This window comes from Salmo trutta, chromosome 1 (genome assembly GCF_901001165.1).
Source record: "Salmo trutta chromosome 1, fSalTru1.1, whole genome shotgun sequence".
NCBI lineage: Eukaryota > Metazoa > Chordata > Actinopteri > Salmoniformes > Salmonidae > Salmo > Salmo trutta.
Window position 1 is genome coordinate 8,220,808 of NC_042957.1, and position 14,646 is coordinate 8,235,453.

At 46.8% G+C, this 14,646-nt stretch overlaps 1 protein-coding gene across 1 annotated transcript; it reads right to left on the bottom strand.

Annotated features, from left to right (window-relative positions):
• Positions 1 to 454: 454 nt before the first annotated feature.
• On the bottom strand, positions 455 to 8,183 carry actc1a (actin alpha cardiac muscle 1a). Its single transcript, XM_029704899.1, has 8 exons — positions 8,066 to 8,183; positions 4,949 to 5,102; positions 4,560 to 4,688; positions 4,053 to 4,248; positions 3,135 to 3,296; positions 2,788 to 2,979; positions 1,302 to 1,483; positions 455 to 723 (listed from the first exon to the last, which is right to left on the bottom strand). Exons 2-8 carry the CDS (start codon positions 5,075 to 5,077, stop codon positions 580 to 582), a joined length of 1,134 nt encoding a protein of 377 aa, XP_029560759.1. The 5' UTR covers positions 5,078 to 5,102; positions 8,066 to 8,183; the 3' UTR covers positions 455 to 579.
• Positions 8,184 to 14,646: the final 6,463 nt, after the last annotated feature.

A 14,646-nucleotide genomic window follows, 5' to 3' on the forward strand; every position in this document is an offset into this window, starting at 1 on the left:
TGACTGATCTACAAATCATATCGAGTAGTTATTTATGATGCAAGGTGTTGCGAGGTAGATCAGTCACTCTTGACTCACCTTTCAAGAAGGCTGCAATGTCGAATATAGAAATGACTTCAGATAAGGTGAACTGGCTAAGACATTACTTCAGATAAGGTCAACTGGCTAAGGGTGCTGCTGTATTGGCCAGTAAATTGATGAAGGAAACAATATTGTGTGATATTTGGATGTAGGCCTACTAGTCGTTGTGTTGAACTGTTACACTGTTACCAGCATCTTCATTTGGGAGCTTTGCATATAATTTCATGATGTGGTGGATGATGATTTAATTACAACAGTAATATAACTGAGGGGCCAAATGCTTTGGTCTAATCACCATTATAATTTGACAATTGTATGTATTCTGAATGTGTGTTCCCTCAAACCCAGCAACAGATGACCATCAACGAGTATCTCAGTGATTATTGTTACAGACAACTATTTTATTACAACTGTATATACAGCACAAGACAAGGTAGAAATGCAAACAACAGAAGGAGGGTGAATGTGTATGGAAGAGGTGTGGGGAGATGGGATGTTTTAGAAGCACTTCCTGTGGACGATGGAGGGGCCTGCCTCGTCGTACTCCTGTTTGCTGATCCACATCTGCTGGAAGGTGGAGAGAGAGGCCAGGATGGAGCCGCCGATCCAGACCGAGTACTTACGCTCGGGGGGAGCGATGATCTACAGGAGAGGAGGAGATGTGGAGGGTCGGTTAAGAACTCAAAGGCTATTGTCCTTTCCTGCACAGTGCAGTGTACAAGTGTTGCTTATTTGAATAAGAGCTGTGGGTATACAGAGTTAACCACTCTAATCAAAATGCAATTTTTAGCATGATATTGTAGTGGATTGTATGGAAGGAAATGTAGAGGGTAGGTTAAGAACTCTTCAGAAGTTGTTGCTGCTCTCTAGCACAGTGGACAGACAGTGTTGCTTATTTTAACCAGAGTTGTGTGTACCCATGTATTGCCGAACACAAATCCTGTAGACCTACAGCTTATCCAAGGCTCTGATATTGTTGGAACTACTCCATACTATGATACCATTTAGAATACACGCCCAAGACATGGCTTCGTTCATAAGTCGTGCCCTAGTGTGGACACCAAATTCCAATTCCAAATTTTCTTAATTGAAAAGCATTGAAGAGAATTGGAATTTCATTGTACTTGCTGAATTGACTAGGAATTAAAATGAAATTCACCCCAACCCTGGTGGACATTGGAACAGAGTTCCTCCTGTGTTGAATAGAAGTGTTCCCCCACCTTGATCTTCATAGTGCTGGGGGCCAGAGCGGTGATCTCCTTCTGCATACGGTCAGCAATACCAGGGTACATGGTGGTACCTCCTGACAGGACGTTGTTGGCGTACAGGTCCTTACGGATGTCAATGTCGCACTTCATGATGCTGTTGTAGGCGGTCTCATGGATACCAGCGGACTCCATACCTGAGCAGGTGAGATGAGAAGAGACACTTAGTGAGCAACGACACCTCTACAGACAGGACCCTAGGTGACCAACAGGAGTTAGAAAGGTAAGGAATAGATGATGCTCACAGTAAATGGCTACGTATCTGTAACTGTAACAGAATGTATTGTCCATTGGAGACTAGAGGGCAGAGCAGTGCTGTAACATATATGGTAACATTTAAAAACGTTTCCTTTTTAGATAAAACAATACTAAATATATTCACGTCACCAAATAATTGATTAAAACACATTGTTTTGCAATGAAGGTCTACAGTAGCCTCAGCAGCACTCTGTAGGGTAGAACCATGGTGTAGCCGGAGGACAGCTAGCTTCCGTCCTCCTCTGGGTACATCAACTTTAATATAAAACCTATGAGGCTCATGGTTCTCACCCCCTTCTATAGACTTACACAGTAATTATGACAGCTTCTGGAGGACGTCCTCCAACCTATCAGAGCTCTTGCAGCATGAACTGACATGTTGTCCACCCAATCAAAGGATCAAAGAATGAATCTAGTACTGAAAGCATAAGCTACAGCTAGCTAGCACCGCAGGGAATAAAATGTGAGTAGTTGACTCAGAGAGAGAGAAAGACAAATAATTGAACAGTTTTCAACAAATGAATTTCTTAAAAAATGAAGGAGAAGAAAGAGAGGGAGACGGCCTACCCCGGCCAAACCCGGACAACACTGGGCCAATTGTGTCCCACCCTATGGGACTCCCAATCACGGCCGGTTGTGATACAGCCTGGAATCAAACTGGGGTCTGTAGTGACGCCTCTAGCACTGAGATGCAGTGCCTTAGACTGCTGCGCCACTCGGGAGCTCCAGTCTAATGGAGTCTAATGTGAAAGTAAGTGTGTGGAAAGCTACATGGTAAGGTTAGGTAAGGAATAGATGAACCAGAGGTACAGAGAGAGGTAGAGGAGGAGAGAGAGAGAGAGGGTAGAGGAGGAGAGAGAGAGAGGGTAGAGGAGGAGAGAGAGAGAGGGTAGAGGAGGAGGGGAGAGAGAGAGAGGTAGAGGAGAGAGAGAGAGAGGGTAGAGGAGGAGAGAGAGAAAGGTAGAGGAGGAGAGAGAGAGGTAGAGGAGGAGAGGTAGAGGAGGAGAGGTAGAGGAGGAGAGAGAGAGAGAGGAGAGAGAGAGAGAGGTAGAGGAGGAGGGGAGAGAGAGAGAGAGAGAGAGAGAGAGAGAGAGAGAGAGAGAGAGAGAGAGAGAGAGAGAGGTAGAGGAGGAGAGAGAAGGGATCTGTCAGACCATGGAGTGAGAGGGAGGGAGATACGCACCAATAAAGGAAGGCTGGAAGAGGGTCTCTGGGCAACGGAAACGCTCGTTGCCGATGGTGATGACCTGACCGTCAGGCAGCTCGTAGCTCTTCTCCAGAGAGGAGGAGGAGGCAGCGGTGGCCATCTCATTCTCAAAGTCCAGGGCCACGTAGCACAGCTTCTCCTTGATGTCACGCACGATCTCACGCTCGGCTGTTAGAATAGAAGATTCAGAGTGTTGGTGAATCAAGTTCTACATTAGACGCTACATAAAGGCTACATAGAGCCTCATAGACGCTACGTAGAGCCTCAAAGATGTTCTCTCATCTTGTCTCTGTATAACTTTATCCTGTATGTGTCCATCTTACCGGTGGTCACAAAGGAGTAGCCACGCTCTGTCAGGATCTTCATCAGGTAGTCAGTGAGGTCGCGACCCGCCAGATCCAGACGCATGATGGCGTGGGGCAGAGCATAACCCTCATAGATGGGCACGTTGTGGGTCACACCATCACCAGAGTCCAGCACAATACCTGAGGAAAGGATGGAGGTGGACACAGATCACGGACCTACTGCTTTTCACGTATAACTTGTGGCTGGATATGGTAGTGCAGCGGTCGGCAACAGATGGCCTCTGCACTAAACTAAATACCGGCCCGCAAGATATTTTTTTTGCTCCCCCAAAGTTTTTAGTAAAAAATTCTAATATATATTTTTTTAAGACTGCAAAATCACCAGGAATTCAGCAAAAAAAATGATGTTCCCAAGTATTCCCACTAATAAAAGAGAGACATATGTGATGGTGTCTCAATGTAATGAAGGTCTGAAACTTTTTGGGCTTACCTGTGGTCAATATGCAGTGTACAAATGATTATAATTATGTTCCGGCCCCCCTGACCATCCGCTCGGACAAAAAACGGCCCACGGCAGAATCTAGTTGTCTATCCCTGTTGTAGTAGATCACTATCCCTATAGAGTCTCTAAGGTATCATGTGAGTAATGTGAGCAGCACTTGTTAATGTTAATGCACGTCTTGATAGAAGTCAATATATTGCTTCTGTGGCATTACACCATGTGGTGTTTATTGTGGTTCTGATAAATGTGATGGTCTGACGTCCGGTGGAAACACCAGTGGTTCAACCAGAGGAAATAGAATAGAACAGCTTTATGTTTACCTTAATGGTGTAAACTACGATTCATGTAATGAAAGGTTGCATGAGACTCAATAATGCACTGGATCTGAATTGTATGTTAATGTATGTAGCCTTTCTCCTCTGCTCGTTTCTCACCAGTGGTACGACCGGAGGCGTACAGGGACAGCACGGCCTGGATGGCCACGTACATGGCGGGGACGTTGAAGGTCTCGAACATGATCTGGGTCATCTTCTCCCTGTTGGCCTTGGGGTTGAGGGGGGCCTCAGTGAGCAGGGTGGGGTGCTCCTCAGGGGCCACACGCAGCTCGTTGTAGAAAGTGTGGTGCCAGATCTGGTAGAGGAAGTAGAGGACAGACACGGTCAGAGACGTGGTTCTGGAACAATATAACACATTGTGAGATAGAGAAAGATTAAGCTGTCCCTTTGAAGTCATGCTGTTTGGCATGATTTAGCTCCAAAACATATTTCCTATGTTCCTTTTTTAAAATATTTATGTGTGTCGATAAGTCTTAACTTCATATTGGATAGTATCCTTCACTTCTTGTCTCTAAGTATATGTGTATCTTGAGATATGAAGTGCTGCTTTTATCATCTTACAATCGTGTCCAATATCTCTAGTAGCATTTTGTCTCTGGGACCCACCTTCTCCATGTCGTCCCAGTTGGTGATGATGCCGTGCTCGATGGGGTACTTCAGGGTCAGGATACCTCTCTTGCTCTGGGCCTCGTCTCCCACATAGGAGTCCTTCTGTCCCATTCCCACCATCACACCCTGCATAGAGAGGAAGTATATGTCAGGAGGGTTCGCAATACGCACAGCGCGTGAATCAAACTTTACCCCAAATTTACGCATGGCCAGACGTGCGTCTTATTACCAACGCAACGCTACAAACGTAAACGACATTATCTATATCACTACATCACAATATGTCACCTTATAGCCTCGGAACTTTTACGTCATGGCATAAGTACACAAACAAATCCGTTAGTAACCAGCAATGGCTATCCGTTCTTTCTCTGCAAGTAGCGTACCTGGTGACGGGGGCGTCCGACGATGGATGGGAACACAGCGCGGGGAGCGTCATCACCGGCAAAACCAGCCTTGACCAGGCCAGAGCCGTTGTCGCACACGAGGGCAGTAGTCTCATCGTCGTCACACATGATTGGTCTTGTTTTGGATGACCTTCTGTTGGGAGGAGAGACACAGTGGTAAGAGCTCCGTCTGGCCAGTACATGAGCTTATCACTAGACTGGAGCCTACCTCTATGCATTAACAGTTAAGCACTATAGCTACATTGATGCACCTGTTACATTAAAGACATCCTGACTGGTGAATTATCTTATCATAGTGGTTTTATATAAACAGTACTGCACTGCCTGTTTTCATGATATCATTTTATTTATTTTATGTTGTCATACTTTCACTATTTCAAAGTGCAAATATTTCAAATGTTCCTAGAAAGACCTTTTCAAAAGTGTTGTTGAAATAACCTAGTCCTCTTACGGGCCACTGATAACCTATCTTCTCCCTCTTTGTCAGAGCTGCCCTGTAAAGCCAAACAGGGACATAGTAGAGCCCCCCCACACCACCGTCTCTATTCTTAGCCATGGCCCTTGTCATTCCGAAAAGCAGCCACACGGAACACTACATCCCCTCCCTCTCCCTCCTCTACCCCTTTCCTCCCCCCTCCTCCCCCATCTCTAACAGAGCTATGTCACAGCTGAAGGAGCTTGTCTGTTGACAAGTAACAGTGGTGGCCTGGAGGTCCCTCCTCAGCTGTCGGCACAACAGTAACTCTTGTTTCCCATGGAGGGGAGCTGGACAGAATGTGCTACTGTCCCTCCAGTCCCTCTCCATACCTGCCTCTATCCTTCATCCATCCCTCTATCCTTCCATCATCCCTCTATCCTTCCATCCATCCCTCTATCCTTCCATCATCCCTCTATCCTTCATCCATCCCTCTATCCTTCATCCATCCCTCTATCCTTCCATCATCCCTCTATCCTTCATCCATCCCTCTATCCTTCATCCATCCCTCTATCCTTCATCCATCCCTCTATCCTTCCATCATCCCTCTATCCTTCATCCATCCCTCTATCCTTCCATCCATCCCTCTATCCTTCCATCATCCCTCTATCCTTCATCCATCCCTCTATCCTTCATCCATCCCTCTATCCTTCATCCATCCCTCTATCCTTCATCCATCCCTCTATCCTTCATCCATCCCTCTATCCTTCCATCCATCCCTCTATCCTTCCATCCATCCCTCTATCCTCCATCCATCCCTCTATCCTTCCATCATCCTTCCCTCTATCCTTCATCCATCCCTCTATCCTTCCATCATCCCTCTATCCTTCATCCATCCCTCTATCCTTCATCCATCCCTCTATCCTTCATCCATCCCTCTATCCTTCATCCATCCCTCTATCCTTCATCCATCCCTCTATCCTTCATCCATCCCTCTATCCTTCATCCATCCCTCTATCCTTCCATCCATCCCTCTATCCTTCCATCATCCTTCCCTCTATCCCTTCATCCATCTTTCCATCCCCCTCGCCAGCCATGGTCTGACAGATCCCTTCAAAGCAAGTGTTACTATCGCTCCAGTCCCCTCTCTCTATACCTCTATCCTTCCTTCCTTCCTTCCTTCCTTCCTTCCTTCCTTCCTTCCTTCCTTCCTTCCTTCCTTCCTAGCCCTACTGCTCCCTTCAAAGCATGTGTTACTGTCCCTCCATACCTCCGTCCAGTCCACCTCTCTCTCTATCGCTTCATTCTTCTATCACTCTATCCATCACCCTACAGCCAGCTTCATCCGTCTATCCATCACCCTCCAGCCAGCCAGCTCCTGAGTCTGATCCCTCCAACCCTGGCTTGACAGCTTTCCTTTATTAGTGACCTGGAGGCCTGACTGCTCTCTTCATTAGTGGCCTGGTCAGGAGGCCTGACAGCTCCCTTCATTAGTGGCCTGGCCAATGGTCAGGAGGCCTGACAGCTCCCTTCATTAGTGACCTGGCCAGTGGTCAGGAGGCCTGACAGCTCCCTTCATTAGTGACCTGGCCAGTGGTCAGGAGGCCTGACAGCTCCCTTCATTAGTGACCTGGCCAGTGGTCAGGAGGCTTGACAGCTTCCTTCATTAGTGGCCTGGCCAGTGGTCAGGAGGCCTGACAGCTCCCTTCATTAGTGGCCTGGCCAGTGGTCAGGAGGCCTGACAGCTCCCTTCATTAGTGACCTGGCCAGTGGTCAGGAGGCCTGACAGCTCCCTTCATTAGTGGCCTGGCCAGTGGTCAGGAGGCCTGACAGCTCCCTTCATTAGTGGCCTGGTCAGTGGTCAGGAGGCCTGACAGCTCCCTTCATTAGTGGCCTGGTCAGTGGTCAGGAGGCCTGACAGCTCTTTCATTAGTGGCCTGGTCAGGATGCCTGAGGCCTGGTCAGGTTGCCTGGCCAGTGGTCAGGAGTCAGAAGGCCTGGTACTACACAGTGGCCACTCTGTCGCCCTGTCTTACCACCCCCTCTCTAATCCACGAGAGCCACAGGTCACTGTTCACACGTGTTGCCACCAGCATGGCCTGTCACCAGCATGTGTTGCCAACAGCATGGCATGTCAATCAATCACAACAAGCCCTGGCTGCCGGGCATCTGCCGCTGTCCTGCACTCTCTTCCTCCCCATTCAACTCCCTTCATTTATCCATTTCTCTTCAGCTCTTTCTTTCTCCTAATATTCTTCCTTCACAATTTCTCTCAAAACAATTCCTTCTCAAGCTCTCTCATTAACGTCCTTCTCTAAAAGCCAATTAGAAGTGTGTTAACTCTACAGGTGATCCCTATGCGCTATCTCTTTCAATTACAATAGTAGTTCCCGGCTGTTAAACCAAGATCCTTGCCTTTCTTCCCTTTCCAAAATGACAACAACACAGTGCACAATGCTCTCTAAGAATAGCTGACAAAGTGTGGATCCTTCCTAGCTCTAACAAGTCATGTAGCCATCTTCCTCTCAGCACCCCTCTCTCTGTCTTCGTCGTCTGTCTATAGTAGTCCAATAATTAATTAAACAGAGCGGCTACAGTTACTGGGCAGTACTGAGTCCAATAGAGAAATAGTGTTATATACAGTACTGGAACATGAACAATAGCAGAAGGAAGACACTCACCAAGTTGTACGCCAAGACTGGAGTTTCCACTGGGATTAAAGGATGAGGGTGAGAGGTGTCCCTTAAATATGCCCCCTTGTCCCAGGACCAGCGGCCTGGAGCCTGGAGGCGGGACCAAGAGTTTATACAATCCCAAATAAGAACTTCTAGATAACGGTTCACTAGAAAGTCTATCCTGTGTCACTCAGAGGCCTCCTTCCTGACGGGACGCCATCTAAAACGGAGTGTAGTTACCTAGGAGACGGAGGGTTCTAGTACCGCCCCTGACTGCCTGACTGCCTGACTGTCCGACTGGTACAAAAATAAGGAATGGTTGGCAGAGGGAAGTGAAAGGGATTATTTCTAGATTTTTTTTTCCATTATTGTGTTATGGTTGATTATAGTTGGGTCATGATGAAGGTGTTAACTGATTGATGTGAAATAATTCTCTTTCAGTCTGACGTTTGACTTTTATTAAAAGAGGAAGATGATTAGCTATGATTAGCTCAGACAATGCAACAAAACTGTCAAGGAATTTCTGGCCCTTGGGATTTGGGGAGCTGAAATAGTCTACTGTTATATCAGATTTAGCCGGTTTGTTGTTGTGTTATAATGGAGAGAAGGAAAGATGTAGGATGCATGTTTTACATCATTTGCATAGTGATTTGGATATTTCTAATGATTATAAATTACTAAAGCATACATTGAGAATGTTGATCTTTTTCTTTTGCATATGAACGTACGTCTCAAATAGCCTTCAAGTGTTGTCGCTGAATATGACAAAAGCTTATTTATCCATCAGGTCTGTTTTTGTTGATGGAGGGCATGATTTGTTGACCCTGTCCCACACCTTTTGGCTCATAACAGAAAATCAAAACATTTATTTACGTCAATCATCCAATATCTCTCTACCGGTTGTCATCTCATCCCAACACGGAGTGAAATATTGAAGTCACAACTTAACACAGACCCTGTATTGTATTTACATAGCCTAACTGAAACTTGAAGCTTGTAATCTCAGCTCCATTCACTGAAACTGTCCTCCTGTCCATGACCCAGTGAGACAGTCACGTTAATATGACTAAGCGCAGATAGGGGTGTTTGTCAGAGGGGGGGATAGGCGGTGGGGGTGTAACTTTAGACCCCCTTGGGGCGTCTCGTTAAGAAGTGGTTTGAGGGGCAGTCCAGTCTGTGGTGGGATAGTGCCTGTAGTGCAGGGCCTGATGAATGCAGGGTTTCACAGGGCCTGAATCCGCTGAGCCCAATTCTACACATTTTGCCATGGGGCATATCGAAGAAGTTGCAGTTTTAAAGCACATTTTCTGCAATTCTACACATTTTGTCATGTTAATGATATCTGAGTGAGAGTGACTAACAAAATAGAAAGGGAGCCCAGGGCCTATGACTTGTTAATCCGGCACTGATGTGGTGGGAGAGTGCCTGTGGTGGGAGAGTGCCTGTGGTGGGAGAGTGCCTGTGGTGGGAGAGTGCCTGTGGTGGGAGAGTGCCTGTGTACATTTTGCAGCAAAGAGCCATTGTGGTATGTTTGAGAGTGAAGAGCCAGAAACAAGCCAGACAGCTGAGAGGAGGGGGGGTTAAGAGAGTGACAGAGGGTAGGAAGGGGGGTTAGAAGTTAAGAGAGGGGGGCAGGGAGAGAGACAGAGAGAGAGGGGGTCCAGAGTTCAGACCCTCCCCTTTCTCCCCGTCTGCTCGGCTTGGCTCAACGGGTCTTGGGGACAGCCTGTGGCAGCAGCCGGGCGGTAACTTTGCTCTGATTGGCGCCTCTCTCTCCTTTTAGGGGCATGCTGGGTAACAGGTGTCGGCGGCTGCACATTGTGGCGGCTCCTGGAGGTAACATCCTCTGCCACAGCTCCTTATTCGTCACCTCCCTCTGTGGGGTGACAGAGAAGATTTTCCCTCCATGCCCCCATACACTCTGGCTTTGTGTCCTATCAGGAGACAGAGGGTTTATTTTCTACATAGAGAGTCTTGGCCCAGTAAGGTCCAATAGGAATGCGGTATTCCATTTGTAGCTGCTGTACTGTACTGTTGATGTACCTCAAAGGGAGTATCAATAGATAACCTACTCATTATGGCCTATTCTCAGCCTTTAAAGAAGATACGCGTTTCCCACCAAAAAGTCCCTTCAAGGGTTCTTGTATCTATATTAAGCCCTTTGCGTTCTAACCTGCATACCGTTTTTTTTTCTTCGTTTTTATCTGTATTGTTGTTTATCACTTATTTTCTTTGGTGCAAATAAAACTAAACCTAATATTGGAGAATAATTGCTGGATTGAATACATACATTGCATTCGGAAAGTATTCAGACCCCTTGACTATTTCCACATTGTTACGTTACAGCCTTATTCTAAAATGGATTAAACTCATTTTTTCCCCCTTTATCAATCTACACACAATAACCCACAATGAAAAACAGGTGTTTAGACATTTTTGCAAATGTATTCAAAATTTAAAAAAAGGAAATATCACATTTACATTAGTATTCAGACCCTTTACTCAGTAATTTGTTGAAGCACTGTTGGCAGCGATTACAGCCTTGAGTCTTCTTCGGTATGACGCTATTAGCTTGGCACACCTGTATTCGGGGAGATTCTCCCATTCTTCTCTGCAGATCCTCTCAAGCTCTGTCAGGTTGGATGGGGAGCGTCGATGCACAGCTATTTTCAGGTCTCTGCATGTTAGATCGGGTTCAATTCCGGGCTCTGGCTGGGCCACTCAAGGACATTCAGAGACTTGTACTGAAGCCACTCCTGCGTTGTCTTGGCTGTGTGCTTAGGGTCATTGTCCTGTTAAATGGTTAAACTTCACCCCAATCTGAGGTCCTGAGTGCTCTTAAGCAGGTTTTCATCAAGGATCAATCTGTACTTTGCTCCATTCGTCTTTCCCTCGATCCAGACTAGTCTCCCAGTCCCTGCCGCTGAAAAACATCCCCACAGCATGACGCTGCCACCACCATGCTTCACCGTAGAGATGGTGCCAGGTTTCCTCCAGATGTGATGCTTGGCATTCAGGCCAAAGAGTTCAATCTTGGTTTCATCAGTCCAGAGAATCTTGTTTCTCATGGTCTGAGAGTCCTTTAGGTGCCTTTTGGCAAACTCCAAGCGAGCTGTCATGTGCCTTTTAATGAGGATTGGCTTCTGTCTGGCCACTCTACCATAAAGGCCTGATTGGTAGAGTGCTGCAGAGATGGTTGTCCTTCTGGAAGGTTCTCCCATCTCTACAGAGGAATTCTGGAGCTCTTTCATAGTGACCATCGGGTTCTTGGTCACCTCCCTGACCAAGGCCCTTCTCCCCCGATTGCTCAGTTTGGCCGGGCGGCCAGCTCTAGGAAAAGTCTTGGTGGTTCCAAACTTCTTACATTTAAGAATGATGGAGGCCACTGTGTTCTTGGGAACCTTCAATGCTGCAGAAATGTTTTGTTACCCTTCCCCAGATCTGTGCCTCGACACGATCCTGCCTCTGAGCTGTACAGACAATTCCTTTGACCTCATGGCTTGGTTTTTGCTCCGACATGCACTGTCAACTGTGGGACTTTATATTGACAGGTGTGTGCCTTTCCAAATCATGTCCAATCAATTGAATTTACCACAGGTGGACTCCAATCAAGTTGTAGAAACATCTCAAGGATGATCAATAGAAACAGGATGCACCTGAGCTCAATTTCGAGTCTCATAGCAAAGGGTCTGAATACTTATTTATTTAAATAAGGTATAAAAACCTGTTTTCGGTTTGTCACTATGGGGTATTGTGATGTCACTATTGGGCATTGTGATGTCATTATGGGGTATTGTGTGTAGATTGATGAGGACATATTTTTATTCATTCCATTTTAAAATAAGGCTGTAACAAAATGTGGAAAAAGTGAAAGGGTCTGAATACTTTCCAAATGCACTGTATTGAGGAATTTCCTGGTGAATCTCTTCACACAACACAAGTCCTGTTAGAAAGATTTGCAATACTGCCATATGACAGCGTGTGCTACACCTCCGCCCACCAACCAGCCATCAAAATGGGGAGATGGATGGATGACGAAGTGTGGTGTCTTATGCTATGTCCCGTTTCAGCTGGTGACCCAACACCACGAGGTTTTGGAGGCATTTCCACTTCCCTGATTGTGTGGCAGGTAGCCTAACGTTTGAGGGCATTGGGCCAGTAACCGAAAGTTCGCTGGTTCGTGTCCCCGAGCCAGGAAGGTGGGAAAAAAATCTGCCGTTCTGCCCTTGAGCAAGGCAGATATCCCCCAACAACAAATGCTCCTCAGGCGCTGGTGATGTCGATTAAGGCAGCCTTCTGCACCTCTCTGATTGAGGGGGGTTGGGTTAAATGTGGAAGACACATTTCAGTTGAATGCATTCAGTTGTGCAACTAACTAAGTATCCCCTGTTCCATCAGGATTATATGTGGGCATTTCTCAACTCAGTGGCTGTGTCCCATTGGCACTCTATTCTCCAGGTAGTGCACTACATAGTGGATAGGGTGCCATTGGGATGCAGACACAGTGTAGTGTCACTGGATGCTATGCTGTGGAGAGGCTAGGGGGTATATTTAGAGGATGATGTGCTGTGGAGAGGCTAGGGGGTATATTTACTGGATGATGTGCTGTGGAGAGGCTAGGGGGTATATTTACTGGATGATGTGCTGTGGAGAGCCTAGGGGGTATATTTACTGGATGATGTGCTGTGGAGAGGCTTGGGGTATATTTACTGGATGATGTGCTGTGGAGAAGCTTGGGGGTATATTTACTGGATGATGTGCTGTGTAGAGGCTAGGGGGTATATTTACTGGATGATGTGCTGTGGAGAGGCTAGGGGGTATATTTACTGGATGATGTGCTGTGGAGAGGCTAGGGGGTATATTTACTGGATGATGTGCTGTGGAGAGGCTAGGGGGTATATTTAGTGGGGGTTAACACAGCAGATACAGGTCTTCAGGATTCCCTTGTACACCAGTGTGTTCCTACAGCTGTCAATGAGGGAGGAGAATAGTAGAGTGGAGGAGGGAGGAGAATAGTAGAGTGGAGGAGGGAGGAGAGATGAGGGAGGAGAATAGTAGAGTGGAGGAGGGAGGAGAATAGTAGAGTGGAGGAGGGATGAGGGAGGAGAATAGTAGAGTGGAGGAGGGAGGAGAATAGTAGAGTGGAGGGGGGAGGAGAAAAGTAGAGTGGAGGGGGGAGGAGAATAGTAGAGTGGAGGAGGGATGAGGGAGGAGAATAGTAGAGTGGAGGAGGGATGAGAAAAGTAGAGTGGAGGAGGGATGAGGGAGGAGAATAGTAGAGTGGAGGAGGGAGGAGAATAGTAGAGTGGAGGAGGGAGGAGAATAGTAGAGTGGAGGAGGGATGAGGGAGGAGAATAGTAGAGTGGAGGAGGGATGAGGGAGGAGAATAGTAGAGTGGAGGAGGGAGGAGAATAGTAGAGTGGAGGAGGGATGAGGGAGGAGAATAGTAGAGTGGAGGAGGGATGAGGGAGGAGAATAGTAGAGTGGAGGAGGGATGAGGGAGGAGGAAAGTAGAGTGGAGGAGGGATGACCTGAACAACAAATACAGTAACTGTCTCTTCACAGGGTCAAGGGTTTCATTTTGAACTCGAAGAGCGCCTCCCTGAAAAGCGATTATGAAGAACTTTTGACAGTGTATTTAATTTGTTTTAAGATTTGAACGCTAACTCACCAAAGGTAAGTAGTGGTGGAAATACTGTGTCCTCTGATTCATTTGGCCCTCGAGTCCATCAACACTTCCAGCTCTGACGTCCATGTTTAATCCTTCCTAGACAAACATAGGAAACATGTAAGCCATTCAACAACATGAAATGTCATGCATGAATAAAGCAGAACACTGAGGTATAGTAACAGATAAACAACAAAGGAATGATTCAAAACGAACATCATTCTAATAAAGTGGAAAACAAATATCATATTTTGTTACCATCAGGGGTGGAAATGGAAAATAAATCACTCTGGTTACCCACCAAGTTGTTCATGACCAGGTGACACCAAGCCCAGTGAGAGTTGACCAGGTTAACCAGGTGTCACCAAGCCCAGTGAGAGTTGACCAGGAAAACCAGGTGTCACCAAGCCCAGTGAGAGTTGACCAGGAAAATCCAGGTGTCACCAAGCCCAGTGAGAGTTGACCAGGATAACCAGGTGTCACCAAGCCCAGTGAGAGTTGACCAGGATAAGCAGAATAGGTCTGAAACCTGGTCATACTTTTGGGGGACCTTCTTCCGTATAAGGTGAAGCAGGCGGCCGAGGATGTGTCTGCCTATGGCTGTCTCTGACAGCTGCCTGGCCTGCCTTGGTCAACCCCTCAGCACTGTGTGTGTGTTGGGGGTTGAGACACACACACACACACACCATCAGCAATGGGTAGTCATCCCTGTAGGCAGCTGTTCCATTGGCCACAAATGCTTTTTTTAAATGCATTGCATCTTGGTGGACGTGATTTTTGTTTACCATTCAAAAATACTTTTTTATCCATCACAGGCTTGTGCAGCCTAACAGTGTGATAAAAAAACGCTATTTTTTAAAGTGAAAATCAAGCTAGAAGTATACAGTCTCTCGCTTGTGGTGGTGGTGGGCCACTGGTA

Bases quoted from the DNA above. Each gene is read 5' to 3' on its own strand.
- actc1a (XM_029704899.1), bottom strand. From the start codon at position 5,077: ATGTGTGACGACGATGAGACTACTGCCCTCGTGTGCGACAACGGCTCT. The intron at 4,249-4,559 runs GTGGGTCCCAGA...TTCCTCTACCAG, and splicing joins ACTGGGACGACATGGAGAAG to ATCTGGCACCACACTTTCTA. The intron at 2,980-3,134 runs GTAAGATGGACA...CTATTCTAACAG, and splicing joins CTACTCCTTTGTGACCACCG to CCGAGCGTGAGATCGTGCGT.